The sequence below is a fragment of the Fragaria vesca genome, linkage group LG4 (genome assembly GCF_000184155.1).
Source record: "Fragaria vesca subsp. vesca linkage group LG4, FraVesHawaii_1.0, whole genome shotgun sequence".
NCBI lineage: Eukaryota > Viridiplantae > Streptophyta > Magnoliopsida > Rosales > Rosaceae > Fragaria > Fragaria vesca.
In genome coordinates this window covers 20347971-20373974 of record NC_020494.1, presented here as the reverse complement: position 1 = coordinate 20373974, position 26004 = coordinate 20347971, and the positions used below count along the sequence as shown (strand labels likewise).

At 39.5% G+C, this 26004-nt stretch overlaps 5 protein-coding genes and 1 pseudogene across 6 annotated transcripts in view; 2 read left to right on the top strand and 4 right to left on the bottom strand.

Annotated features, from left to right (window-relative positions):
- LOC101295621 overlaps window positions 1-26004 on the top strand; it is an 880650-nt pseudogene that overhangs the window by 710796 nt on the left and 143850 nt on the right. The window contains exons 155-156 of the transcript XR_184594.1: window positions 23948-24552; window positions 25372-25612. The product of XR_184594.1 is annotated as an uncharacterized LOC101295621 (transcript). The remainder of the gene's footprint in view (window positions 1-23947; window positions 24553-25371; window positions 25613-26004) is intronic.
- On the bottom strand, window positions 1241-4182 carry LOC101305165 (exocyst complex component 7-like). Its single transcript, XM_004297504.1, has 2 exons — window positions 2207-4182; window positions 1241-1418 (listed from the first exon to the last, which is right to left on the bottom strand). Exon 1 carries the CDS (start codon window positions 4180-4182, stop codon window positions 2230-2232), a length of 1953 nt encoding a protein of 650 aa, XP_004297552.1. The 3' UTR covers window positions 1241-1418; window positions 2207-2229.
- On the bottom strand, window positions 6115-8262 carry LOC101313886 (COMM domain-containing protein 9-like). The gene is made up of 6 exons (XM_004297533.1): window positions 8092-8262; window positions 7826-7996; window positions 7626-7715; window positions 7433-7552; window positions 7260-7319; window positions 6115-6325 (listed from the first exon to the last, which is right to left on the bottom strand). Exons 1-5 carry the CDS (start codon window positions 8260-8262, stop codon window positions 7275-7277), a joined length of 597 nt encoding a protein of 198 aa, XP_004297581.1. The 3' UTR covers window positions 6115-6325; window positions 7260-7274.
- LOC101305459 (snurportin-1-like) lies at window positions 9707-11961 on the top strand. The gene is made up of 7 exons (XM_004297505.1): window positions 9707-10035; window positions 10118-10301; window positions 10394-10644; window positions 10730-10844; window positions 10981-11073; window positions 11356-11499; window positions 11601-11961. Exons 1-7 carry the CDS (start codon window positions 9707-9709, stop codon window positions 11712-11714), a joined length of 1230 nt encoding a protein of 409 aa, XP_004297553.1. The 3' UTR covers window positions 11715-11961.
- Window positions 12943-15150, bottom strand: LOC101311564 (probable inactive purple acid phosphatase 27-like). Its single transcript, XM_004297525.1, has 10 exons — window positions 15082-15150; window positions 14882-14951; window positions 14661-14783; window positions 14490-14582; window positions 14111-14240; window positions 13870-13951; window positions 13633-13765; window positions 13348-13549; window positions 13120-13245; window positions 12943-12994 (listed from the first exon to the last, which is right to left on the bottom strand). The coding sequence occupies exons 1-8, from the start codon at window positions 15138-15140 to the stop codon at window positions 13502-13504; spliced, it is 738 nt and encodes a 245-aa protein (XP_004297573.1). The 5' UTR covers window positions 15141-15150; the 3' UTR covers window positions 12943-12994; window positions 13120-13245; window positions 13348-13501.
- On the bottom strand, window positions 16127-18816 carry LOC101307484 (probable inactive purple acid phosphatase 27-like). Its single transcript, XM_004297512.1, has 10 exons — window positions 18792-18816; window positions 18464-18705; window positions 18256-18378; window positions 18068-18160; window positions 17819-17951; window positions 17652-17730; window positions 17435-17570; window positions 17102-17307; window positions 16867-16992; window positions 16127-16742 (listed from the first exon to the last, which is right to left on the bottom strand). Exons 2-10 carry the CDS (start codon window positions 18542-18544, stop codon window positions 16127-16129), a joined length of 1593 nt encoding a protein of 530 aa, XP_004297560.1. The 5' UTR covers window positions 18545-18705; window positions 18792-18816.

The following is a 26004-nucleotide window of genomic DNA, read 5'->3' as shown; positions in this document are numbered from 1 at the left end:
ACTCATGCGACCAACTGGAGAGAGATGGCGTTAGAAATTTTTGCAAAGTTGTCTTGCTCTTATATGCTAGATAATCAAAGAGGTTCTGATTCATTTGTGATCCTCGTTCACATCATTCACGATAGTGAAACGACATATATACATAAGCTCAGTATGAAACAGTTTAATTTAACTTCTGTAAATTTGTTGTAGCTGCTTTTTCAGTAATAATGGAATACTAATAGATGAGGCTTCTTCTCCTTCATGTTTCGCTGTGCTATTTGAATCTTGGTAGTTGATATATTCTTTATTCAATTACACTAGAAGATTAGAGGGCAGATAAGTTTCCTCATTTGAAGCAAGAAAAACGTAGAACATTTTCTTCTTTGGAAAAGATTGAGTTGAGAAGTATTCGAAAACCAAAGTCTGCCATTTGACAAGTTTAGTATTTGTTCTTAGGCTAGCTGTGGAAGTTTCAGCCTTTATCTGTCGTTGCCCTGCCTTACTAGTCCTCATTACACAAACGTGTGCAACATTATCTTCCTATTTTTGGGTACAAGAAAACCGGAGAAGAAAGGAATATTCAGACCAAAGCCTTGACGACTGTAAGCACTACACTCCTTCAGTTCATTGCTTATGAGTTTTGAGGTCTGAGATGATTAGTTTTTCCGACGTTAGGATTTGTGATCTTGTACTTTATAACCAGATGAACCGAAACACTGTTACGAGGGGCCTATGATTAAAGATGAAGCCAAAATAAGCACTTGCCTAAGCAAACAGCAATGACAGACCTAGAGAACCAAATATAGACATGGCACGTTTTATGGTCACACACTAGCCTCGCATCAAATGTGGCTTTCAGTGCTCCAATCAGTTGGGAATGGCCTGTTTTTGTTCTGGTGAGGCTTCGTTTTCTTCGGCCATGTCTGTTCTGTGGTAGGGATTCAGTTACGACGCTCTTTCTTTTTCATTGTCCAATTCAATCCAATCCGACAAGACCAAATAAGTGAGCGGATATGGATTTGGATGGACTCTCTAATCTGTTCTTGTTTTCCCTTAATCTGGTTAAGAACGTTGGAACCAATGCAGGGTCAACTAAAAGCAGAATCGGAACAATCAAAGACACTCATGGCAACCCCCGAAAGAGGTTCTGGCAAGATTGATGGACTGAAACTCTGAAACTTTCTGCAGAATTTTCTTGCTTGTACGCTCGAGAAAATCAAATAGGTTATCATCCGCTAAACAATGCTCCAATAATACAATGAAATGAATGAATCATAGTAAAAAGCCAAAAACACGAGCAAATTCTCTCTTTCTCATGACAATCTTAATCTTGAATCGCAACACACCCCGTACAGGTGAAGTCAGTGACCTCTCAATATTGCCAACTGATACTTCTTCACATCTTACAGCCTCCTCATTTCGCCAAGAACATGGTTCTATACAAAATTACATGATGTCATTCTCAATATAACAGTTCTGAATCGAATTGTAATTACTAGTCTCATAACTTCATCCTTGTACCATCTTTCCATTACAATTCAAAATCCTCCAAGTGGTCCTAAATTATAAAATAGTCCATCGAAACTGTCTGAACAAAATTTAACTACTGCACAATGCTCAATTACAAGGTATAAGACAGAATGCCTGCTAGTAGCTTATTTTTCACTTTGCAAACACCGTCTAGTACTTATTCATAGCTTTTATAAAGATACAAGAGCCCCCAAAGCCTTATGACCTTATCTTTATCATTTTGTTTATAACAAGTAGGTTCAAAATCTAGCTACATTATCCACTTGACTTAATCAACTGTAAACAATGCTAGCAAGATGATCCTCATTCAGATTATGTTTAAAGGAATAAAGAAAAAAAAAACAAATGTATGCTTATAAATCTATTTGTATATCACTTTAATACTTTACAGTGAGGGTTTTAGTTCTTCTGAAAGCAGATGATCAAACCGCATGTCTGCTGGCGAATCATGGCAAAAGAATATACAAGAACCATGAAAGAATCCATGCATAGAAAAGGCTAAAATCTACATAAATGTACACAAATTATTACAGTAGATAGAGTTGGACAATAGCTTTCACAAAACCTGTGTTTATAACATTAAAACCAGCAAAATAAATAGGTATCATCAAGCTACAATTTTTTTTTTTCTTTTCAATATTTTAGAACGATGTCCCAACTTCGAACTAGTCCTTGATCAAAGCAGAGGACTAACCTGTTACAAAGGGCGAATGCATCCTATGTACTTTTTCTTCTAAGATGGTGCAGAACACAAGGTGTCCCTTCGAATAAATCCAACACATAGCTCTCCAAATCATCTGCAGTGTACTTTATATATTTCCCAGCATGCCTTCCACTCTCTAGCTGACTCCCAAACCTCCCCATAAAGGACCGATAAGCAGGAATAACCTTCTCTGATATAGATATACGAAGCTCTTCGCGAAGCTGAGCATCGGGAACCTTCCAACCTGTCTGGGTTCTATACAGGTCTTCAAAGTTGGCATTGAAATTCTTAAACCTTTCCTTCAAAGCCATTTTAGAAGCATTGCTTGTGCTGCCGCCAATTCCTTCATCTTTCAAACAGGAAAGTGCCTTGCTCCAAGCAGCTCTAAGATAACCAGTAGCATACTGGCGCACCTGGCCACGGCGTTTGCGAACCCAATTATCTCCCAAGAGCTTTCTAAGCTCAGAATCTTTCACTTTCTGCACTATGTATTGAATGTTATTCATCATAAACACACATTGGAGTGCTCCATCCTCATAAACTTTAGATTTCTCCCCAAGATTGGACTCCAAATTATTTATCAACAGCAAAAGCCTACGTCCTATTGGAGACATACTTTCTATTCCCAAATCATCATTTGGCAAACTCTGTAACTCATCATCTCCGGTATCCAAAAGAAAATTCAGAGTTTCACTGTAATCAACCAGCAATCTCACATAGTTCATGACATACCGCGAAATGGGGTGAATCTCTCCACTCAGCATTGGTTTCTTACTGGCCTCACCCTGAACGGCATTCTCAAACTCAGCAAAGGTCCCTCTAGCCGCATCACCGAGTACATCCAACACTCCCTTTGCCTCAGCAACCACAAATTCATCACTCACCATCTGCTCCAAGTCCGGATAAACATCTGCCAGCACATCATACATATCTAGAATCCGAAACAGCTTTTCGGGAGACCTTCTCCCAATGGCAACAGCCTCTCCAAAATTCAACAGCTGCATAATGCACCCCTTGGTGGTCTCATTGAAACATATCTCCCTAGTCTCGTCTGTCCCCTCGAAAATCTGATCCGAAAGCCTCCTCTCTCCGATTAACAAAACTCTAACCCCGATTTTCACAGCGTGTATCCACTTCTTCATCTTCTCGTCGAGCACCTTCCACTCAATCTTCTGCACCTCCTCAATGCTCAGCTTCTCAACTCCGAGAATCACCAAACACTCATCCAAAGCGTCTCGCCGGACACTACTGTACACCTGAACACACTCCTTCTCGTAACCGGAGCGAATCATCCGGTACGCAATCTCCTTCAACTCCACAACCGCATCCGGATGAATCAAATCAACACACACATCATCGCCTAAGCTGCCGCCGCGCTCGTGGAACCTGCCGTCCATCTCGCCGAAGCTCTCGAACTCCTCCACGAAATCGCCGTCCTGCGACGACGCGAAGGAAAGCGAGACCCGCCGGATCGAGCCGTAGAGGCGCTCGGAGTCCAACGGCACAGTGTTCCGGATCAGAATGTGACGGAACTCGTCCTCCAGCCTCGACATCGCGATTTGGATCGCGTTCTCGGCCCGGTCCGAAACCTCGTGATCCGACCCGACTGAAAGCCCCTCCATGAGGCTGAGGATCTCATCCACGGCGGACAAATACTCCAACGACTCGTTCGGCGACTCCTCCCAGACAACCGCGCTCCTCGTCGCCTCGGGATTCGTCTCCCACCGGAGAATCACCTTCTCCGCCGCCTCGAACCGGTCGTCCTCCGCCTTCGATTCGTCGCTGATCATACTCGTCAAATTGGACAGCCGATTATCAAAGCTGGAGAAGATCAACAGCATATCCTCCCGCACCTCCTTCGGCGTGTTCCCCAGGCTCTTCACAATATGCTGCGCCGCCGCCAGCACCCGATCCTCGCCTCGGCCACCGCCCGCGGCGGCCGCTATGCTCGTCGTTGTCGTCGTCATAAGGATGCTCCCTCCTACTAGGGTTTCGGAAACGGAAACGGAGATCGTCGGAAAAGTGGAGTGCAAAAGTGGAATCAGAATTGGGAAGAAGCGAAATTGAGGGTTGCGGAGGCCATTAGGGCTTTCTCTGTGTGTCTATCAGTCTGGAACTGAAATGGGAAGGAAGGGGGTGGTGAAATGACGAAAAGGACCAGTCTGTTTGGTTAGGCCGGCAGTTTTGGACAAGGGAGGAAAGGAATTGAGAGAGAGTGACTTACGGGAACTCTCCCTTATCGTGCTTTTGAAGTTTGGGAAGTCGTGGTTGTGATCTGGTGCGGAGCTGTGCCCCCTGTGTCACGTCCTTGACCGGTTTTTGATTGGGTGCGACTTTTCCGCACGGGGGATCGGGGGTTTTCTTGAAATGACGTGGCGTGCATTTTTTGGATTTACAGTGAATGTTTTTTTTTCTTTGAGAGGGGACAGTGAATGTTTTTATGGTTGGAATGTTTTTCATATTTTCTATAAAAGAAAAATTAAATGATATCTATTTTCTTTTAAAATATATATCACTGCCATTATGAGAAATTACCAAATTGAGTAAAATATTTCAATCAATAACTATAGTGAGAGAAAAGAAAAACGACAATATTATGTAAGATGGTTAAGTGAATAAACTCTTGAAATAATATATAAGTTTACTTATTTGAAATTGAGAAAGTATTCTTACTATTTTGTATCGGTGTGCTAGTGAGTTATATTTCAAAAATGCCGCAAAAGTGACGAATGAGGAGGATCATATTTTTCTTCCTTTCCCCGCAGAGATTGAAAGCCGGTTCATGACATAGAATTCCATGCTTGTGTTGTTGAATCTTGAATGAGTCGGAAGGTTACACATTGGACCATCAGATAACACCACAGAATACGACTTTTGTGATTGTCAACTTCAACTCCCAAAGTTGACCCAACCAAAAAATAATAATAACAGAACCTTGTGTAGGCATGGTTTCGGAGCCATCTGCCGCACCTACCACGTTAGGTTACAAATTCTTAAATCCAGAATCTGAATCCAAATCCATGGTGAAGTCTTCAGAAGTCCTTCAAGTTGTTACAGAAGGATTAGGTGTGAATGTGTGATCGGTTTAGCACATGTATGGAACACAAGGACATGAATTAGATTATAAACCATGTGTATTAGTCATGATTTCATAATAAGATTTGCATAACACATGAACTACCTCCTAAAATCTAAAGAAATCAGCACCAAAAACCTCGAGGTGGGACTTTTTAGCTTAATTGTCTCGGTCCATACATCAATTATGAGATGATATTATGAATACCATACCCATATTGATCTCCATCTATAATAGTTTTATAGTTTTGAAGACTTAAGGTTCAACTGGTGCAGCAAGGTTTCAGTTTCACACGGAACAGTGAGAGAGAAATTTGGAACACTGTGGGCGTGAAGATGAAGTCATGGCTAAAAGTCTAAACTATCGAACTGTTCTACAACAGTGACAAATTGCAAGCTTCAGTTGCTAAACTATAGGCTAACATGAAAGCGAACAGAAAAAGAAAAGAACAGAAAAATTAACAGAACTGCAGCAGTGACAACGCCGAGTGCGGACTGTGATAGAGAATCAAAGAAAACGATGGCAAAGCGATAAAGATGCAAAACACACCAATAAGAACACAAATTTAACAATGATTCTCCATTTTCATATAAAAGAGAAAAAGGTTACCTATCTGGGTAAGGTCCCCCTGGAGTTAAGCTCCACCCTAAAGTGAATTGCATCCAACACTAATGACATGGCATTCGAAAGTTCAATCAAACTAGTCAATTTTGGCAACCTTTTAGATGACAGAGATTCTAATACATCAAGCTTTAGCCAACCGCAAGAATTGATTCCAGGACCAACTCTCCCTCTGTTATTTGTGAGTCGCAACAGACAGATTAACAGTATTTGTGTCAAAAGTGAAGAATCATATAAGCACTAAAGATATCTTTTGTACAACTGGACCACGATTTTCAGTTTTCATATTTTGGTTACAGATATCTTCAGCCCTTCACACATTAATATTTTGTGCATGCTGGGAAACACATCATATTTGGCACTTACTGCTGCTGTATCAATTTTTCTTCACGAAAGGAGCCACATAGGTCGGTCTGCATCACACAATCCAGAGTTAGAAGCTGTTATAACAATATACAAAGAAAACCACCACTCACTCTATGGTGGTGGTGCACTGAAAGCTTTATCCGGTACAGCTTTTCAAAGATAGCGAATATGGCAGCAGTGACTCCATCGGACAAACAACAAGAAGGAACTTAATGAGCCTAATCTGACATGCATTTGTGGTTCACTAGTGTTCCCTGTTCTGTTATATGCTTTCACAGTAATCTTTCCACAAGGTGGAAAGTTAAGAAGTTTCAGAACTTCAGTTTAAAGCATCTTATTAATGGTTTGAGGAAGAAAAAACAGGGGTGAAAACTCCCTTTCTTTTCACTTCATTTAGTGACCACTCATCTTGGCAACACTATATTTTTTGCCATGCTTTACACTTCTCACCACTTACTGCCTAAAAGCACCACATGGTGCCTAAACCCACTTATTTTGTCCTACTTCCCCAATCGATTTTGATACTGTAGCTCAAAAAAGTTATTTCTGGCACATAAATGATTGAGACATTTCCAGATCAGAACAGTAAACAAATCAAGCGTTTCAGGAGACCGAATATAGATAATTTATCCTTTTTCGTGTGTACAACATTCTGAGACTTGCTATCACAGTCAACATGGCCTTAACCAACCATAAAAACCAGATGTTTGAACTTCTCTCCTTGTGTACTCTGGAGATTGCTACATCTTTACTTTTAGAAGCATAAATCGCATGCCTGTCTTGCTTCATTTTGGAGAGGCACTCTTAAAAACTGTTATAAATCCATGATCACTCTCTCAAGTTTGGGGTAAGTAAAAGCATCAAAGTCAGGATGGTAAACTGGAAACCAAACATACAACCCAAAGATAGAAGATTTTCACATTTAATCTGGCCAGAGTCATAGAAACTGTATACACGAGAAATATTTGAACCAAGCCATACCATTCTATCCGCTACTTATGCATTAGCATCTTGAGATAAATGATCATTTGATGCCTCACCCTGTGAAATAAACGATAATACAGACTTGAGATTATGTCAGAGAAAACTCTTTTCATATTGTACCGCATCAGATGAAATGAATTAGGAAACTCAAAAAAAGAGTGAGGCTTTACCACATTAGAAAACTGATCCCTGATGCAATACATGGAATTCAGCATCGTTTCTAGAGTATCGTTAGCCAATTCAAACTTCACTTCTGTTTCTTTAACACAAGTCTGAGAATCATTTACTAGCTGCACAAATATAAACTACAACCACTGAGCAAAGAACTTCACATTTCCACATAATACAAAACCATATCAGTACCTTCAAGTTGATAACAGCAACAGGGGCAGCAAACTCTGCCTCCGGAATCGCCATGTCCCACGTCATCGTCTTCAACCGCGGCAAACCACCCTACCTTCCACCAACATTTCCAAACAAAAACTTTACAGTCTAAACACTCCTGCACATCAAATCAATCAACTCACATAACAGCAATGCAGAGCAATCAAAATGTGCATCACCTGGTCCTTGATTGCATCTTCCCGCCATTCTCTCTGAAACTTCTGGAGCAAAAGCGTCAACAGCCTCTGCAATTCCGGCGACACCTCATCGGGAAACAGCCTCTGAATCTCATCCCTCTTCACATTTTCGTACACGCATCTCCGAATCAAAATCCGAAGACACACCAAAAGCTATAAACAAAATAAAAATTCCCAACTTTCAACTAAACCCAAAAAAGATTGAAACTTTCCAACAAATTGAGACTGGGGAGTGAGAGAAGTTGTACCGGGTCGAGGTCGGATTCGTTTTGAAGCTGAAGCATGTCTCGGATCATGTCCCAGTCGGGTCGGTCAAGACCGGTCTTTCGGGTCCTCCAAAGGGTTTGAAGAATGTACTCCACCGAGTCCTTGGAAGACCGGAGCAGTAGCGGTAGATGACCCCATAAACTCTGCTCCATTCTCCAGAACACTAAAACCCTACCGTCTCTTTGGCGGGTTTAAGTGCCCTGTGTCTGATTTAGGGGTTTAGGGATTTGCTTTCGATGAAAACGACGTCGTTTGAATGAAAGAAAATTGCTAAAATTGCAATTGTGCCCCCGTACTTTTGAAGATATTATCATTCCTATGCTTTTGAGGAAACATGTGATCATATCTAAGTTGTAATTTAGGAACCGAGAAATTCGTCAGAATGGTATACGAACTTTTGCTACTTATAAATTTTGGAGGAGCCCTTTTAGTGAGGACAATTAAGTTGAGGACTAGTTGAAGACTTTTCGGTTTATGGTTTAAAATACCTATTTTTATATAACATATTGTCATCTCATCCGTTTAGTTTTTAGGTCTATATGAGTAGATCAGTCATACAAATTTTCAACCAAATTGATGATCGTTAAGGTGACAAACTAGATCAAATTAATGGACGAACCAAATCTATCAAGTATGAATCGTTCAAGTTCATAATTGGTAAATAACACTTATGAATGTCTTAACAATTTTTAATATGGCTGAAAATTTACAGAAATGATCTACTCATAAATATATTTAAACTGAACGGTTAAAATGTGGATATAAGATTGAAAAGTGGAATAAGCCGAAAAGTCCTCAATTAGTTCTCAACTTGAAGGTCCTCGTTAGAAAGACTCCCTAAATTTTGGTATATCAAGTTTTTAAAATATCTGATTGGTATCTCATGTTTCCATCTTGACCTAAGATTAGTATATATAACCATTAAGATGACTAATTTACCCTCAGACAAAAAAATAAAAATTTACCCTTAAATTCCCTTTTTTTTTTCTTAGTTTTTCTTCTTTGTTTTCATATTCTAATTTTTTTTTCGCTTTTTATATTTTTAGGAATGTAGAGAAAAACTTTATCGTCACTTTCTCATTACTAAGAATCAGTTTTTCATCTCAATCATCCTTGAATGTCAACGGCAACAACAAAATCCTTGAGTGTCAGCGAAAACAACAAAGATTGAACTTTTGTATATTTCCCCTCTTCAATCTTCTTCAAGTTTATAAAGGTCAACCCAAATCATCAAATTCCAAAACCTCTTATGGAATATGAAAGCAAATAAAAAGAAACTGGAAAAAAAAAGAGAACTTAAAGGTAAATTTATCATTTTAATGATTATATATACCAATTTTAGGTCAAAATAGAAAAATGAGATACTGTTATAATATTTTTAAAACTTGATACACCAAAATTTATACAGAGCAAAAATTCGTATAAACATTCTGACGAATTTCTCGAGAGAGAAAAAACCTTCCCGCTGTTGGTTCAGCTTGGACACGTTGCAACTAAGCCCCTCAACTTTTCATCATTTATACTCCCGGTCTCTACGGTCGCTTTTTGAATCTATACAAACTCAAAATCCCAACTGACGACGATCGACAGAAAACAATGGCACCCTCCGATCTCCGCCGTCCGTACAAACGGCCGCAGCTCTCGGACCAGCAGCGGCGTAGAGAGCTCTCGCTGAAGCGCCAAGAGCAGAGCCGCGACGCCGGGCTCCAGGCTAAGCGCTTAGCCTCCACGCTCCTCTCCCTCCCGCCCGAACACCAACCCTCGGAGCCCGAACCCGAACCCGAAACTGAACCCGGTTCATCAACCGACTACGACCTCCGCGACGCTTCGAAGCTGAAAGGCCCGGCGGCGCGGAAGTGGTTCGCGAAGCAACTCATGCTCCCTGAGTGGATGATCGACGTCCCTCATCGCCTCCCCCATGACTGGTTAGTCTCAATTTCTCATCTCTCTCAAAATCTCGCGCTATTTTTGTTCACCGGTTTTTGAATTTCTCGTCTCTGAATTCAGGTACGTGCTTCCGAGGCCATCAGGGAAGCGATGCTTCGTGGTCTCGTCGGACGGAACGACGATCAGTAGGCAACGAAACGGCACCGTTCTGCACCGCTTCCCGTCGGCGCTGCCCCACGGGTCGCGGAACCGAGACGGGTCGGGTCCGCCGTCGTATTCAATTCTGGACTGTATATTTCACGAGGTAAAATTTATTTACTTTTACAGTTTTATTTGCTGCTACTGCATTGCACACCAGGTGTTTGTTGAAATGTTAATGTGGTTTTTTGTGTGCAGATGGACCAGACTTACTATGTGATTGACATGGTGTGCTGGAAGAATTACTCTTATTATAACTGCAGCACCGAGTTTCGGTTCACTTGGTTGGAGGAGAAACTGCGTGAGACCAATGCTCGTGACGCTCCCTCGTATTATCACAAGTACAGGTTCAGCCTGGTTCCGTGGGGTTGCTGCGATCTGGCTGGTCTGCATGAAGCCTATGCTGGAGAGGTGCCTTTCGTAAAGGATGGTCTACTGTTTTATAACAAGTAAGCTAGTTTCTTGATACTGGTTATGAGTTTGTGTGTTTCGGATATTATAGTATTGTGTAACTTATCGGCTTTGTGTTTGTAGGCATGCACATTATCAACCGGGAAATACACCGCTGGCGTTAGTGTGGAAGGATGAGCATTGCAGTCAGTATGTTATTGACACGGATAACAAGGGACAGGTCCCAAGCCATCAACAGGTATTTGTCAGTATGCGAATGTGCTAATGTGCTAAGAAGACTTGATTTACTTTTGGTCTGTTTGTTGGGTGGACACTCTTGGTTTACATTGTGGTTGGCTGACTCTCTTTTGCTCTCGTATTTTTGTATGATTTAGGTTGTTTTGGAGCTGCAAGATGATGGAAAAGTGACGACATCAGATGATCCTCCGGTTGTGTTTGGTTGCTTGAATTTGGATTTCATACAACAGGTATTGCTTAGTGTTAATAATGCTCTGTTGATTGTAAGACATCATTCTTTTCCATCAACTAAAAGACATGAATTTCTCCACATAGTAAGTGTTTTTTGGTGAGCCAGACCGGCTTACTAGCTTACTTGCTGGTACTATCGAGTGTTCACTATCGAGTGTTCTCAACACTAAAAAGACTGCAGAGTCAGCTTGGAGTCTGGACATTTTGAAGATTTTCTTCCCTCTTTCCTCACCTATAGCCTGTTATTTGCCTTTAATTTGACTTTTGTTTTTTCTTTTCAGTCAGGGTTGAAGACTGGATGCCTTCTTCGTTTTGCTATTGGTGATGGAGGATTGACCATTGTGGATGGGAAGCTTGAGAGGGCTGATTTACACTACCTTGGCATGTCCAACCGAGCACGTGCTTTTGCTGATACTTGCTCCAAGGTATATGCACAGTTTACAATTGCTGGTACAATTCATTCTTTCTTAGTCTTAAAATGTTACTCTTTAGATACTGACAATCACTTTGGTCTATAACCATGCAGATCATGTTTCAGAGTATGGCTCGAGGATCTCCCTTGAGAATTGATGATCTGGTTGCATCAATCAACTCATCAGATGATCACGCCAATTCACTTGACGTTGAGATGACTGTTTGAGAATCAATTGGGCGACAAATTACCGTCTGCTGGCGTCACATATTGTTGTTAAATGCTCGTGAAGCCCTGTAAAACTGGTGTGCGGAGTCTTGAGAGTTGTAGTTTAATACAGGGACATTTAGTGATGAGCAATCTCAATCTGTGGAATCCAGTGCTTGATTTTTGTATACTCGGCATAATGTAACAAATTGTAACAAATTTGCCTCTACTTCTATATACGATTGTTGCCTTTATGAATGTTCAAACTCAGGTATCTCATTGTCACCTTATCACATATTAGTCTGGTTATTTGGGTGGTTGTCTTTTACAGTATGTATGAAGTTCTAAATTTTTTTTTTTTTTTTTTTTTGTTTACAATATATGAAGTTCAATTTCCAACAGAAAGAAATGACCTTACTGTATAAAACTAGGGAATACTAGTAGATTCCAATAAGAATGAAGCATGATCAATATATGGATGAATAAGGAGAGTTGATTAATTCATGACATATAATGTTGAAGTTCATATTTATGTAGCTGCCTTCTATAAACAAACGGAATTTGAATATAGGAAGGGGATTCTAATTCTAAGATGCTGCTGTTGTTGGTTCGCAACTGTCATGAACACAAGCCAATACATCCGTGTAGTCCCTTGATATGGTGAAGGAGTCGTAGACCTCCCCGTCGCTGCTTTTCTTGTATTCGAAGAGAAGAGATGTGTGATTGAATGCTGTCAGTTTCACAAATCCCCAGTCCTGATCTCTGTAGAAACTCCAACCTGGTTGCTGTTGGTTGAAGTCTGATAAGTGGCTTCCGGCTCCTCCAACAACAACATGGATTGTTCCATTGAACTTCCCTGAGTAGTGAGATCTTTCTGAAGATACACATTGGTTCTACACAACACAGCGGATTATTCACATGAAATTCACTTTTGAATTGCAGAAGGAATTGAAAGTTGAAACTGAGATTTTCGAGATAAAAAAATCTGTACCTCATAGATGGGGCATGTCCTTTCATAGTTATGGACATGGCCATACAATGCAATGTCTACCTTGTACTTCTGCCAAAGTTTCTGCAAGCTTTCTCTTCCCATAGGCTCTTCAAATGCGCCCCCTTGACTATACCATTTGTCAGACGTATAACCAAGGACGCGATGACCTGCAAAGATCAGCCAAGGTTGCTTTTGTCTATCCGCAGATGCAAGGCAATTCTCAATGAACTTGTACTGCTCCGTTCCCTCCCTCCAGTCATGTTCTGTGTCAGCTATACAGAAGTGAAACAATCCATAATCTGTAGAGTACCTGTACATGTATCAAAGAAATCTTACATAACTCGCATGAAACACAATTTTTACAACAGAAGACACTAATCTTCAGAAAGTGAGAAAACAGCAGGAGGAGATATCTCAGTCATTTTTGAAAATTACCAATATTTAGCTCGGTTCTTAGCTGGAACGTAAAACATGGTCTCAGCAAGCACACCACATTCTCCACCTGAATCCATTCCGTTGTAATAGGACCCCGAATCAGGCCAATCACGTTCGTGATTACCACTGAAGCAATCAAAAGTAAAGATTTTACTCAGATTATAAACAGTAAATATGTAATTTACAAAATTGAAAGAAACATGTAATGGACATTTGTGTCACACAAACCTGCCAACCATATATGGAACAGTAGATGCAATGGGTTCCACCTGTGCTGTGAATTGGTCCCATTGTGAAATATAACCATTTGCATATGATAGATCTCCTATATGAAAAACTATGTCAATGTTGTTTAAGTCACTGATTACTTGATCTGTAGTGTTCAGAGCACCAGGTTGATAATCACTGTACTCATTTGAACCATCACGCTCTGCCTGAAAGATACGAGGAGAAACATTTATATCATAAACAAAACTCAATGTACTCGAATATTGTTGGGTGTCATCTAGATACCTTTCCCATGTCACCAAATATCACAACACGTTGCAAGGAATCCTGTCCAGGATATGGAGATGATCTGAATGAGTAGACCTTGCTCCGAATATACTGACCATCTGACAGACGATGACCCATTCTATAGGTGTACCTGGAAAAACACCATAAGAACAGTAAGGACTGATATCTAAAACTTCAATAACAGTTTCGCTGACGATACAAGATACAGAAATACAGAAGTACTTCTCTACATACACTGTGTTTGGCCACAAGTTCTTCAGGAGACTTGTGTGTATGAAACCAGGATCGCGCCACCCAACTGTCCTTGCAGGTGAACCTAAATATGAGAAGTAAAAACCTCAGCATGCAACATGGCTTATCTACCCATCAATGTGCCATCACATTGTTATCATTTCACTATTTCAGCATCAAAATAGGAAGTCACAGTTAATTTATGCAATAAGATGAGATCCAAAATATATAAACTGAATCATACCACACAAGCTGCTCTGATCAAATGTCAATGTTGCTGCTGCCGATCGCTTTTGAGTATCTCCCTGCATACCCCACTCAACAAATGGAACAGCTTCGCCTATGCTGTAGCCACTTGTCCAAGTTACTGTCATCTACAAACATATAATTAGTGAGAGCAAGAAGTCCTTAGATGATAAAGAACATGAACCATAGGAAACAAAAGACATTAAGTCTCAAGGTTCATGAAAACTGACTATCGCAGAAAGCAGTAAGAATCATGAATAATCACTTCCATTGAAAATTTGAAATTCAAGGATGCTTATCACAACATAACAGTGAACGAGATAATATTTGGGTAAATATGAAATAGAAGGAAACAATCGATTCAAGATAAAACTCACTTCATTCCAAGACTTCCCTTGAGCAAGACGTGGATAGACAGGCGCTTTAGAATTGGCAAATGTCAAGATATTTGATACTGCCACCAATTTGGGCTGCCATGTTGAAGTAGTGAGTGAGTACATATAAAATCACTAATCTTAAAAGTCAATTAACTAAGAAGAATCTTGTACATTTGACAACCCGCCTGAAAATAATGCAAAGGAGAAATCTGCTCGCTGATTTATAAGCTGAAACTTCAAAGTTGCAATGCCAGTCTTTGTATAACCTGGATTGTCTTGTTTTGCATATTTGTACTGAAAAAAAGGTAATGTAACAAAAAGGTTAGACAGTTACCAATCAAATACTTTCAGCTGTTAATTTCATGTCATCAGTCCAAACTTCAACTACACACCTTTATCGGGGCAGTGCATATATATGGAGTCTGCTCTCTTTCACCATCTACTGGCGGGCACTGTGATGCACTGTTATTAAAACATGATAACCTCACATTTCAGTAAAAAGAAAAAACAAAGATCTTCCTACACCAAGCAGTTAAAGTTCTTGTTCCTCAACTATTAATGAATATAATGTTTCAAAGAGCATGAACTTTACTTGAGTTTTCCAGGAGAAAAGACTCCAACCCAGTCATTATCAGAAGGATCAGGGTACATAAGATCCAGAGTCACCCATTCTGTATCCTCACCCTGTGATCATATCAATGAAAACACAAATCATCAAAATCTTTGACCATATAATTAAAATTCTGCACAAAAGTGAACTGATTTCAAACAGCCAAAAAAAAAAATCATGCATTTCAATAAGTCAGACTCACTCAGCCAATGCATTCAAAAATCAAGGAGTGATTACTTTAAAAAGAGTTGACTATTACTGTGCATACAATAATAAAATACAAAATTACAACAGTATCAACCCACTAACATTTGCATACACTAATGATGAAATGATTGAATCCAATCACACACAGAAACCCAATTCACTATTTCATAAAATAGACTGAACTCATGAAAGCAAATAATAGCAAAACTGTTATACCTGTATGCCTAGTACAGAAGGGTAGGCTCTAATGGAGGCAGAGTCATGAATTGCAAAAGTGGTTTTCCGAATGTGAATCTTGGCCAGTGGCTGGTCTCCATTGATTTGAGCACAAGCGAAACCCAAATGGGTGAACCCCAAAATCACCAGAATCGTGAAAAGTCGAAACCTTTGCTCCATAGGTGTCTTATACACAATGAATGGAGTTGAACAAAGCTCCTGGGTATATATTAGTATCATTCAACGAGAAACTGATCCCCAATTGATGCCCAGTTATATTCAGAGAATATTCCAAAGCTTTAATCTTTGACACACCACGATAAACATGAATCTGGAATTTCAATGAGTGCTAAAGATTAGATAGCTGAGAATCAGGGAGAGAAACCTGATTGGATTTCAAGACTCACTCTCCCTGATTTTTCAAGAGTTCTACCAGCTTTGAACCATGTCTCTGTATGTGCATGTGTCTGTAATTTTTTCTTTCCACGTGGGTATAAAGTAAGACAAGCACAGCAAACAATTATTCTTTTCTTATTGTTTTTCTGATCTGAAAGCAAATAAATGCGTGACAATCAGATTTTGAACACATACATTGTTGATGATATCATGTAGCTAAGGTGGTTGGTTCACAACCATCATGAACACAGGCCAAGACATCCTTGTAGTCCCTGGAGATGGCTAATGAATCATAGACCTTCCCACCCCTGCTCTTCATGTACTCGAAGAGCAGCGATGAGTGGTTATACGCTGTGAGTTTCGTATAACCAAAGTCTAGATCTTGGTAGATGCTCCAAACTGTCTTCAGGGTACTAAAATCTGATAACTGGCTGCCTCCGCCACCAACAACAACATGGATTGTTCCGTTGACAGTTCCTGAATAGTTGAATATTTCTGAATTTACACACTGGTTCTGATAGATGGGGCATATTCTTTCGTAGTTATGGACATGGCCGTAAAATGCAATGTCCACATTGTATCTTTGCCAAAGCTTTTGCATGTCATCCCTTCCCATCGCCTCTTCAAATGAACCCTCATCTACATACCAAGTGTCAGAGGAATAACCGAGAACACGATGAACAGCAAATATCAGCCAAGGCTGCTTGTGTCTGTTAGCAGATGCAAAGCATTTCTCAATAAATTTGTACTGCTCGGAACCTTCTCTCCAGTCATGCTCAGTGTCAGCTATACAGAAGTGGAACATTCCATAATCTGTTGCATACCTGTAAAAAAAAAAATAAGAGAATTAAAACATTAAGCCAAACTAACCAAGAATGAGCAATTGCTCATAAATGTTTGACTAGACATAGATGTGCATAATATAAAAGTATTGTTGTTATTAATTACCAGAATTTAGCTCTGTTCTCAGCAGGAACATAATACATGGTTTCAGCTGGCACACCACATTCACCACCTGAATCATTAGTGTCGTAGAAGGATCCAGTCCCTGTTGTATCTCGTTCATGGTTGCCACTGTTGTTAACTTGATGTAAGTTTCAGAGACATGTAGCTTATACAGTAAACTGTTGTGCATGTGCCCACAGTCGGCAGTAGTTAGGATTGAAGTAACAAGAATACAAACCTCGCAACCATATATGGTACAACTGATGCAATCGGCTCCACCTGTGATGTGAACTGATCCCATTGTGATATGTATCCATTGGCATAAGGCATATCTCCTATGTGAAAAACTATGTCAAAGTTGTCCAAATCCTTGATTAGCCGATCTGTGGTGATAAGTGAGCCGGGCTGATAATCAGCATATTCATTTGAACCATCACGCTCAGCCTGAAATTGGTAGGAGGAAAAGTAAAGCATAACAATTTAGGCGGCTGTATTTTCAGAAAGGTAACATAATGCTGTGTGACAAGTGTATAGTGGTAGAATCAAGTAGATTTCATCTTCTTGATCTTACCTTTCCCATGTCACCAAATATGATAACTCGATGCAATGACTCCTGCCCTGGATATGGTGCTGACTTGAAAGAGTAAATCTTGCTCCAGATATAGGACCCATTAGATAACCGATGACCAAGCTTGTAAGAGTACCTGCACAGAAAACCAGCATAACAGTCTTAATAACGGAACAGCAATGGGTGTTATATACAAGAGGAATCTTATATTCAAGATGCATAATTTGGCCATAAATCTTTTAGAAAACTTGTATGGATGACACCAGGATCACGCCAACCAACTGTTCGTGCAGGTGCAGCTGGGAAAAATTTACAAGAGCTGTCTTACTATATGTTTTCTCATTCAGTTATTTATGTAAGTGACTAGATTGATCATATAATTCATACCACACATGTCCCGTCTACTGAAAGTCAATGTTCCTGCCGGAGAGTTGTGCATTCGAGGCTCCCCCTTTAAACCCCACGCAACTAAAGGTACAGCTTCATCGATGTTATAGCCGCTTGTCCAAGTCACTGTCATCTGCAAAATAAAAAATCATACATAACTTGAGCATGAGAAGACTCTACAACTAGGAGTCCGCATTCTGATTATGTGAATGGAAATAAAAGAACTAGCGCATAGTAACATGAACTTACTTCATCCCAAAGGTTCCCTAGAGCAAGACGTGGGTACAGGGGAGCCTTTGGGTAGGCGAAGGTCACCTTATTCGAAACTGCCACTAATCTCGGCTGCATTACAACGAATACATATGTTAGCCAACAATTGAATTGCCATCGGGTTAGAGGCATTAATATCAGCTGATAGAGGAGAGACACAAACACACATTTGACAGCCCGCCAGAGAACAATGCAAACGAAAAGTCTGCCCGTTGATTGATCAGTCGAAAGTACAAAGTTGAGTTACTAGTGGTTGCGTAATCAGCACTGGAATAATTGGCAAACTTGTACTGAAATCAAAACACCAAGAGTTCAGTGGGACATTACGTCGAACACATGAGGTGCAATACATTCCAATAAGCACATAACAGTTACCTTAATAGGCGATGTGCAAATATAGGGCTCATAGTACTTATTGACGTCTTCATTGTTTGGACAGGTGGATCCACTAGCCATTAGATTGAAAATTTTAGCTTAAAAATACATAGCAGTTAAAACCAGAAACTTGCAAGAATCGACATTACTTAAAATCTGCAGGAGAAAAAACTGCAACCCAATCATCTTGTGCAGGATTAGGACAAGAAACTGTCACTGTTACCCACCCAAAATCTTCCCCCCTGCACATACAGTAAAAACATATGTTAGTAAAACTCACATGAACAAATTCGGTGAGCCTAGCAGTGTCACATGTTTGTGTCTTTACTTTAGAGTTTATAAATGTCAAAAGTGTTGTGTCTTTCTTGATTGGACTAACTCAACATGCATATATGCAACGAGTATTTCCGCAAAAAAAAGAAAAAAAGAAGTAACATATAGTTTTGATTCACGAAACACGAGTTATTTAACTATTGGAAAATAAATGTTACCAAACTAATAGTTAGTTGGACGAAATATCAATGTACCTTGGCGCCAAGGAGGACAGGGTACGCAGAAACGGAAGCATTTTCGTGGAGCTGAGAAACAGCTCTTAGGATTTGAATCTTGGAAAGTGGCTGCACCCCATCACCACCACCTGCATGCAGATTCTGCTTGATATTATGAGCTACTGTGAAATGAGCTAGCACTGCAACTTTGAGGAGGAAGAAGAAGAAGGCCATAGTAGTAGGTTTTACCAACCGATAAACCTCAGATGTGTTTATCAGCTCTGAAGTCTCGGCCGGATTTATAGTTGGCCTCAGGCACAAGGAGTGTTCTCTTCAAGCTAGCTTTTTTCTGGAACTGTATATTTTTTTACTTAGTCATGTTACATGCGTGTATTAACAAACAAGAACCCTTTCGATTTTCTTTTATTCTTCATTTTACTTCTTAATTATAAATCTTATGCATCACTAAACCTGACGAGGAAATTAAAGCTAAAAGGAGGAGGAGTGATAGAGGTGCTTTGGCAAAAGTTCTATTATTTCCATTTTGGCATTTTGGCGATGCAAAATTGGAAATGGTTACATGCAACTAAATATAGGTTAGGGCAAACAAAACCTCAAGGCTATGAACAATACTACGAACCACATTTTGGGAAAATATCTAGAGCTTACCGTACGTGTCAACTATGAGCTATCGCGTTGATTCTTGGTGCTTCTCTCTGCCTCCTATCACCATGTTGTCCACCATTAAAGGTATCATAGTAAGCTTTGCAGCTTCTGTGGCCTTGGCATGAGGAGATGTAGAGAATAGAATGGTTTACTTGCGTGGCGATCAGATTTCCATGAAGTACATCTATCCTCGTTGTTATAACTTGTAAACCTACTGTCTACAAGACTACAACTTTGTTGCTTCAATGAATTATTAATTTATGCTCTTGAACATGTACATTGTTCAATATCATATAGCTAAGGTGGTTGGTTCACAACCATCATGAACACAGGCCAAGACATCCTTGTAGTCCCTGGAGATGGTGAATGCATAGACCTTCCCATCACTGCTCTTCATGTACTCGAAGAGCAGCGATGAGTGGTTATACGCTGTGAGTTTCGTATAACCAAAGTCTCGATCTTGGTAAATGCTCCAAGCTGTCTTCACCGAGGTAAAGTCTGATAAATGGCTGCCTGCTCCGCCAACTACAACATGGATTGTTCCGTTGACAGTTCCTGAGTAGTTAGATATTTCTGAATTTACACACTGGTTCTGATAGATGGGGCATATTCTTTCGTAGTTATGGACATGGCCGTAAAATGCAATATCCACTTTGTATCTTTGCCAAAGCTTTTGCATGTCATCCCTTCCCATCGGCTCTTCAAATGAACCCTCATCTACATACCAAGTGTCAGAGGAATAACCGAGAACACGATGAGCAGCAAATATCAGCCAAGGTTGCTTGTGTCTGTTAGCAGATGCAAAGCATTTCTCAATAAATTTGTACTGCTCGGAACCTTCTCTCCAGTCATGCTCAGTGTCAGCTATACAGAAGTGGAACATTCCATAATCTGTTGCATACCTGTAAACAGAAATGATAGGATTAAAACATTATGCCAAACCAACTAATATCAAGATTATAAACTGAAATACTCATAAAAATTTGACTAGAGACAGATGATCATAATCTGTAAATCTCTCGCATTAAAACCTGTATAGGAACCAGTCACTACAAGTGTAATATAAAAGTATTGTTGTTATTACCAGAATTTAGCTCTGTTCTCAGCAGGAACGTAATACATGGTCTCAGCTGGCACGCCACATTCACCACCTGAATCATTAGTGTCGTAGAAGGATCCAGTCCCTGTTGAAGCTCGTTCATGGTTGCCACTGTTGTTAACTTGATGTAAGTTTCAGAGGGACATATGAACTTATACAGTAAACAGTTGTACATGTGCCCACAGTCGGCAGTAATTAGGATCGAAGTAACAAGAATACAAACCTTGCAACCATATATGGTACAACTGATGAAATCGGCTCCACCTGTGATGTGAACTGATCCCACTGTGAGATGTATCCGTTGGCATAAGGAAGATCTCCTATGTGAAAAACTATGTCAATGTTGTCCAAGTCCTTGATTAGCTGATCTGTGGTGTTGAGTGAGCCGGGCTGATAATTAGCATATTCATTTGAACCATCACGCTCAGCCTGAAATTTGTGGGAGGAAAAGTAAAGGATAAACATCAAAGCAACTATATATTCAGAAATTCAAGGTAACATAATGTTGTGTGACTAGTTTTTAGTGGTAGAATCAAGTAGATTTCATCTTCTTGATCTTACCTTTCCCATGTCACCAAATATGATAACTCGCTGCAATGACTCCTGCCCAGGATATGGTGCTGACTTGAAAGAATAAGCCTTGCTCCAGATATAGGAACCATTAGATAACCGATGACCAAGCTTGTAAGAGTACCTGAACAGAAAACCAGCACAGCAGTCTTTATAACAGAACAGCTATGGTTGTTGTATTCAACTATTCAGGATGCATACACTGAATTTGGCCACAAATCTTTTAGAAAACTTGTATGGATGAAACCGGGATCACGCCAACCAACTGTTCATGCAGGTGCAGCTGGGAAAAATTTACAAGAGCTCTGTTACTATAAGTTTTCACATTCAATTATTTATGTAAGTGAACTAGATTGATCATATGATCCATACCACACATGTCCCGTCGACTGAAAGTCAATGTTCCTGCTGGAGATCGGTGAGTTTGACGATCTCCCTTCAACCCCCAAGCAACTAAAGGTACAGCTTCATCGATGTTATAGCCACTTGTCCAAGTCACTGTCATCTGCATAACAAAATATCATACATAACATGAGTATGAGAAGATTCTACAACTAGGACTCCGCATTCTGATCATCTGAATGGAAACAAAAGAACTAGCACTCAGTAACATAAACTTACTTCATCCCAAAGCTTCCCTAGAGCAAGACGCGGGTACAGGGGAGCCTTCGGATAGGCAAATGTCACCTTATTTGAAACTGCCACCAATTTCGGCTGCATTACAACGAATACATACTTTAGCCAACAATTGAATTGCAATCAGGTTAGAGGCATGTGAAACTTTGGAACACTGATACATAATATGTGTGTGCAGCAACCAATTAGCTGAAAGAGGAGAGAAACAAACACACATTTGACAGGCCGCCGGAGAACAATGCAAACGAAAAATCTGCCCGTTGATTGATCAACCGGAACTTCAAAGTTGAATGGCCAGTGGTTGCGTAATTGGCATTGGAATAATTGGCTAACTTGAACTGAAACCAAAACACCAAGAGTTCAGTGGGACATTACGTCGAACACTTTGGAGTGCATTGCTTTCCAAGTAGCACATAACACTTACCTTTATAGGAGCTGTGCATATATACGGCTCATAATACTTATAGACATCTTCATTGTTTGGACAGGTGGATCCACTGCCATTATAGATTGAAAATTTTAGTACACAACCTTAAAAATACATAGCAGTTAATACCAGAAATTTGCAAGAATTGACATTACTTGAAATCTGCAGGAGAAAAAACTGCAACCCAATCATCTTGTGCAGGATTAGGACAAGAAACTGTCACTGTTACCCACCCAAAATCTTCTCCCTACACATGGAGTAAAAACACGTCAGTGTAGCAATGTTGTATAGACACTAGTCGAGTGGAGAAATGCCAAAAGTGTCATGTCTTTCTTGATTGGACTATGCAAATTTCCAGTGTGTTTCAGAAAAAAAGAAACAATGTGACATATAATTTCGACTCACGAGTCACGAGTTATTCAAGTATTGCAAAAATAATTACCAAGGTACTAGCTAGTTGAACGAAATGTCTATGTACCTTGGTGCCGAGAAGAACAGGGTACGCAGAGACGGAAGCATTTTCGTGAAAGTTAGCGACTGCTAAATGGATTTGAATCTTAGAGAGTGGCTGCACCCCATCACCATCACCTGCATGTAGTTTCTGCTTGATATTATGAGCTACTGTGAAATGACCTAAGAAAACCAGTAGCACTGCAGCTTTGAGGAGGAAGAAGAAGAAGGCCATAGTAGCAGGTTTTACCAACTAATAAACCTCAGATGTGATTGTCAGCTTTGAAGTCTCGGCCGGATTTATAAAGTTGGCCTCAGTCACTAGAACACTTCTTTTTAGCTTTTGGCTGGAACTGGATATTTTTTACTTAGTGATGTTACATGCGTGTATTAAAAAACAAGATTCCTTTAAATTTTCTTTTCTTCTTCATTTCACTTTTTAATTATAAATCTGAAAAATTGCTAAACTTTTAGGTTTGGGAAAGCTGAAATGGGAAGGTTTATTATTTACCACCAGTGATAAAGATGCTTTGGCAAAAAAGTTATATACCCTTTTGGCATGCTGGCAATTCTTTAATCTTTATTATAGTGCCAAATATACATGAACCGATAAAAATGGTTCCTATTTTTTATAAAAAAATTGCAACTAGATAAACTAAATTTATCACGTTCTCTATCTTTGAAATAGGCTTGAATCTATGGAGCCTTGAAAATCTCTTGGTGTTAAGTTTGTCAACCAATTCTTTCAGTGGAGACATACCTACCACCTTGACAAAGTCATATTCCATTGAAGTGATTGATTCATCTCATAACCAAATCAGTGGTAACATTACAAGCATCATAGCAGCTTTCCAAAGCCTATCTTACCTTGATTTGTCAAAGAACAGGTTTATAGGATCCATTCGACCAAGCTGTGGTGATCTGAAAGAGTTGGAGTTTCTGGACCTATAATACAATAACCTATCCGGTGCAATACCAAAGTCTCTTGAAACACTCAAATATCTTGAGTATTTGAATCTCTCTTTCAATGACCTCGTTGGAGGGAGTTCAACCTTGTATGACTCCGAAATCAAAGACGCCACATCCTGTGCTCACATCGCATCGTTAGTGATTCTGATAGCCCTCATTTATATGATCATATGGTATAGAAAAAGCAAGAGAGGCAAGGCTACCAAATTTGAACATTTGACAACAGTGGAGCATAGTAGGATATCATATCAAGAACTCCGTCGCGCTACAAATGACTTTTGTGAAAGCAACTTACTTGGAGGGGGAAGTTTTGGCTCGGTGTACAAAGGGATACTGTCTAATGGAACAACTATTGCTGTCAAAATTCTTGAGCTGGAAATGGAGGGTGCTGTAAAAAGTTTTGATGCGGAATGCAAGGTGTGGCGAGCAATCCGGCATAGGAATCTTGTAAAGGTCATAACTACATGTTCTAGCCCTGATGTCAGAGCTTTAGTGCTGCAGTACATGTCTAATGGCAGTCTTGAGAAATGGTTGTACTCTCACAACTACTGTCTCAGTATTATGCAAAGAGTGAGCATGTTGATCGATATTGCATCTGCTTTGGAATATCACCATCATGGCCAAGCAGAAGCCGCGGTGCACTGTGATGTAAAGCCTGGTAATATCGTTCTTGATGAAGACATGGTTGCACATGTTGCAGACTTCGGTCTTGCAAAAATTCTAGAAGAAAACAAAGAGGAAACGCAGACAAGAACCATCGGCACCCTAGGATATGTTGCACCAGGTAACTCCAAAATTTTACTTTTGTCTATTACTACATGATATAAGTAATTGTGCTTAGTTCATGGAGATAAATAATAAGCATGCAAGTTTGTCTTAAATTTCTCCAAGTGTTGATCCATGAAGTCTGTCAGACCCTAATTAGATGCATTACTTTTGGCATTAAAGATAGAGCTGATAAGTTAAAAGATATGTGAAAGAAAAGTTTTGTCTCTTGGAGCTAACTAACTGTTCTAATGCCAAAATTATAAGTCAAGTACTCATAACTTTTCTCAAGGCTTAAAATAGATTATGGAGTTTTATGGAAACATTGACAATATGTAGTTTATACTTAGAGTAAAATATTGTATAGTCCTTATGGTTGAGGTCAATATCTGTTTAGTCTTTATGGTTTTATTTTAATTTGAATAGTTCTTAAAGTTACGATTTTTAATCCAAATAGTCTTTATGGTTGTATTTTAATTTGAATAGTTCTTAAAGTTACGATTTTTAATCCAAATAGTCTTTATGGTTTTATTTTAATATGAATAGTTCTTAAAGTCATGATTTTACATTCAAATAGTCATTCCGACAATTTTCTCAGTTAAAGGTCATAAAGACTATTTGGATGAAAAATCATGACTTTAAGAACTATTCAGATTAAAATAAAACCATAAAGACTATTTAAATGAAAAATTATGACTTTAAAGACTATTCAGATTAAAATAAAACCACGAGAACTAAATAAATTTCAATTCTTATACTTAATACTAGGTACAGATCTGATTACTAATACAGTCAATGCTTCGTAGTTGATGCTTGTCAACAGAGTATGGTTCTGCAGGAAAAGTGTCCACAAAAGGTGATGTCTATAGCTTCGGGATAATGCTGCTAGAAATAACGGCAAGAAAGAAACCAACCGATGAAATGTTTGCCGGAGAAGTGACTTTGAGGCAATGGATACATGAGGCCGTCCCGGATTATGTTCTGGAAGTGGTGGTTGCTGGCTTATTGAGCATAGAAGAGGGAAGAGACATGAATGCCACAGAAAGTATCATTATGTCCATCTTTGAAACAGGCTTGAGGTGTTCGGAAGTTGTAGCAGAGGATAGAATGGACATAAAGGATGTGGTGCCCAAGCTCAAGAAAATAAAATCGGCGCAACAACATTGAATGATTTGAATCAGATTGAGGTGTTTAATATCCATGTAGCCTAGGTCTTTCTGTATGCACAATTTGGTTATTTCTGATCGTCTTTGTTTTGATGGAATTGTCTTTCCTATAAGTTGGTTAAATGTTTTTAACGATATCTGTAATCATTTCTGTGTGTATATAGTTTGCTTTCATCAATAATAAGTTGAAATCACTCTTGAGGATAATCCAATCTCTACTTTATGGTCTTTCGGAAATAACTTGAGAGGATAGTTCTTACTTTTGGGTAATTTTTTATTTATCAAAAATGTTAACTATATATTAG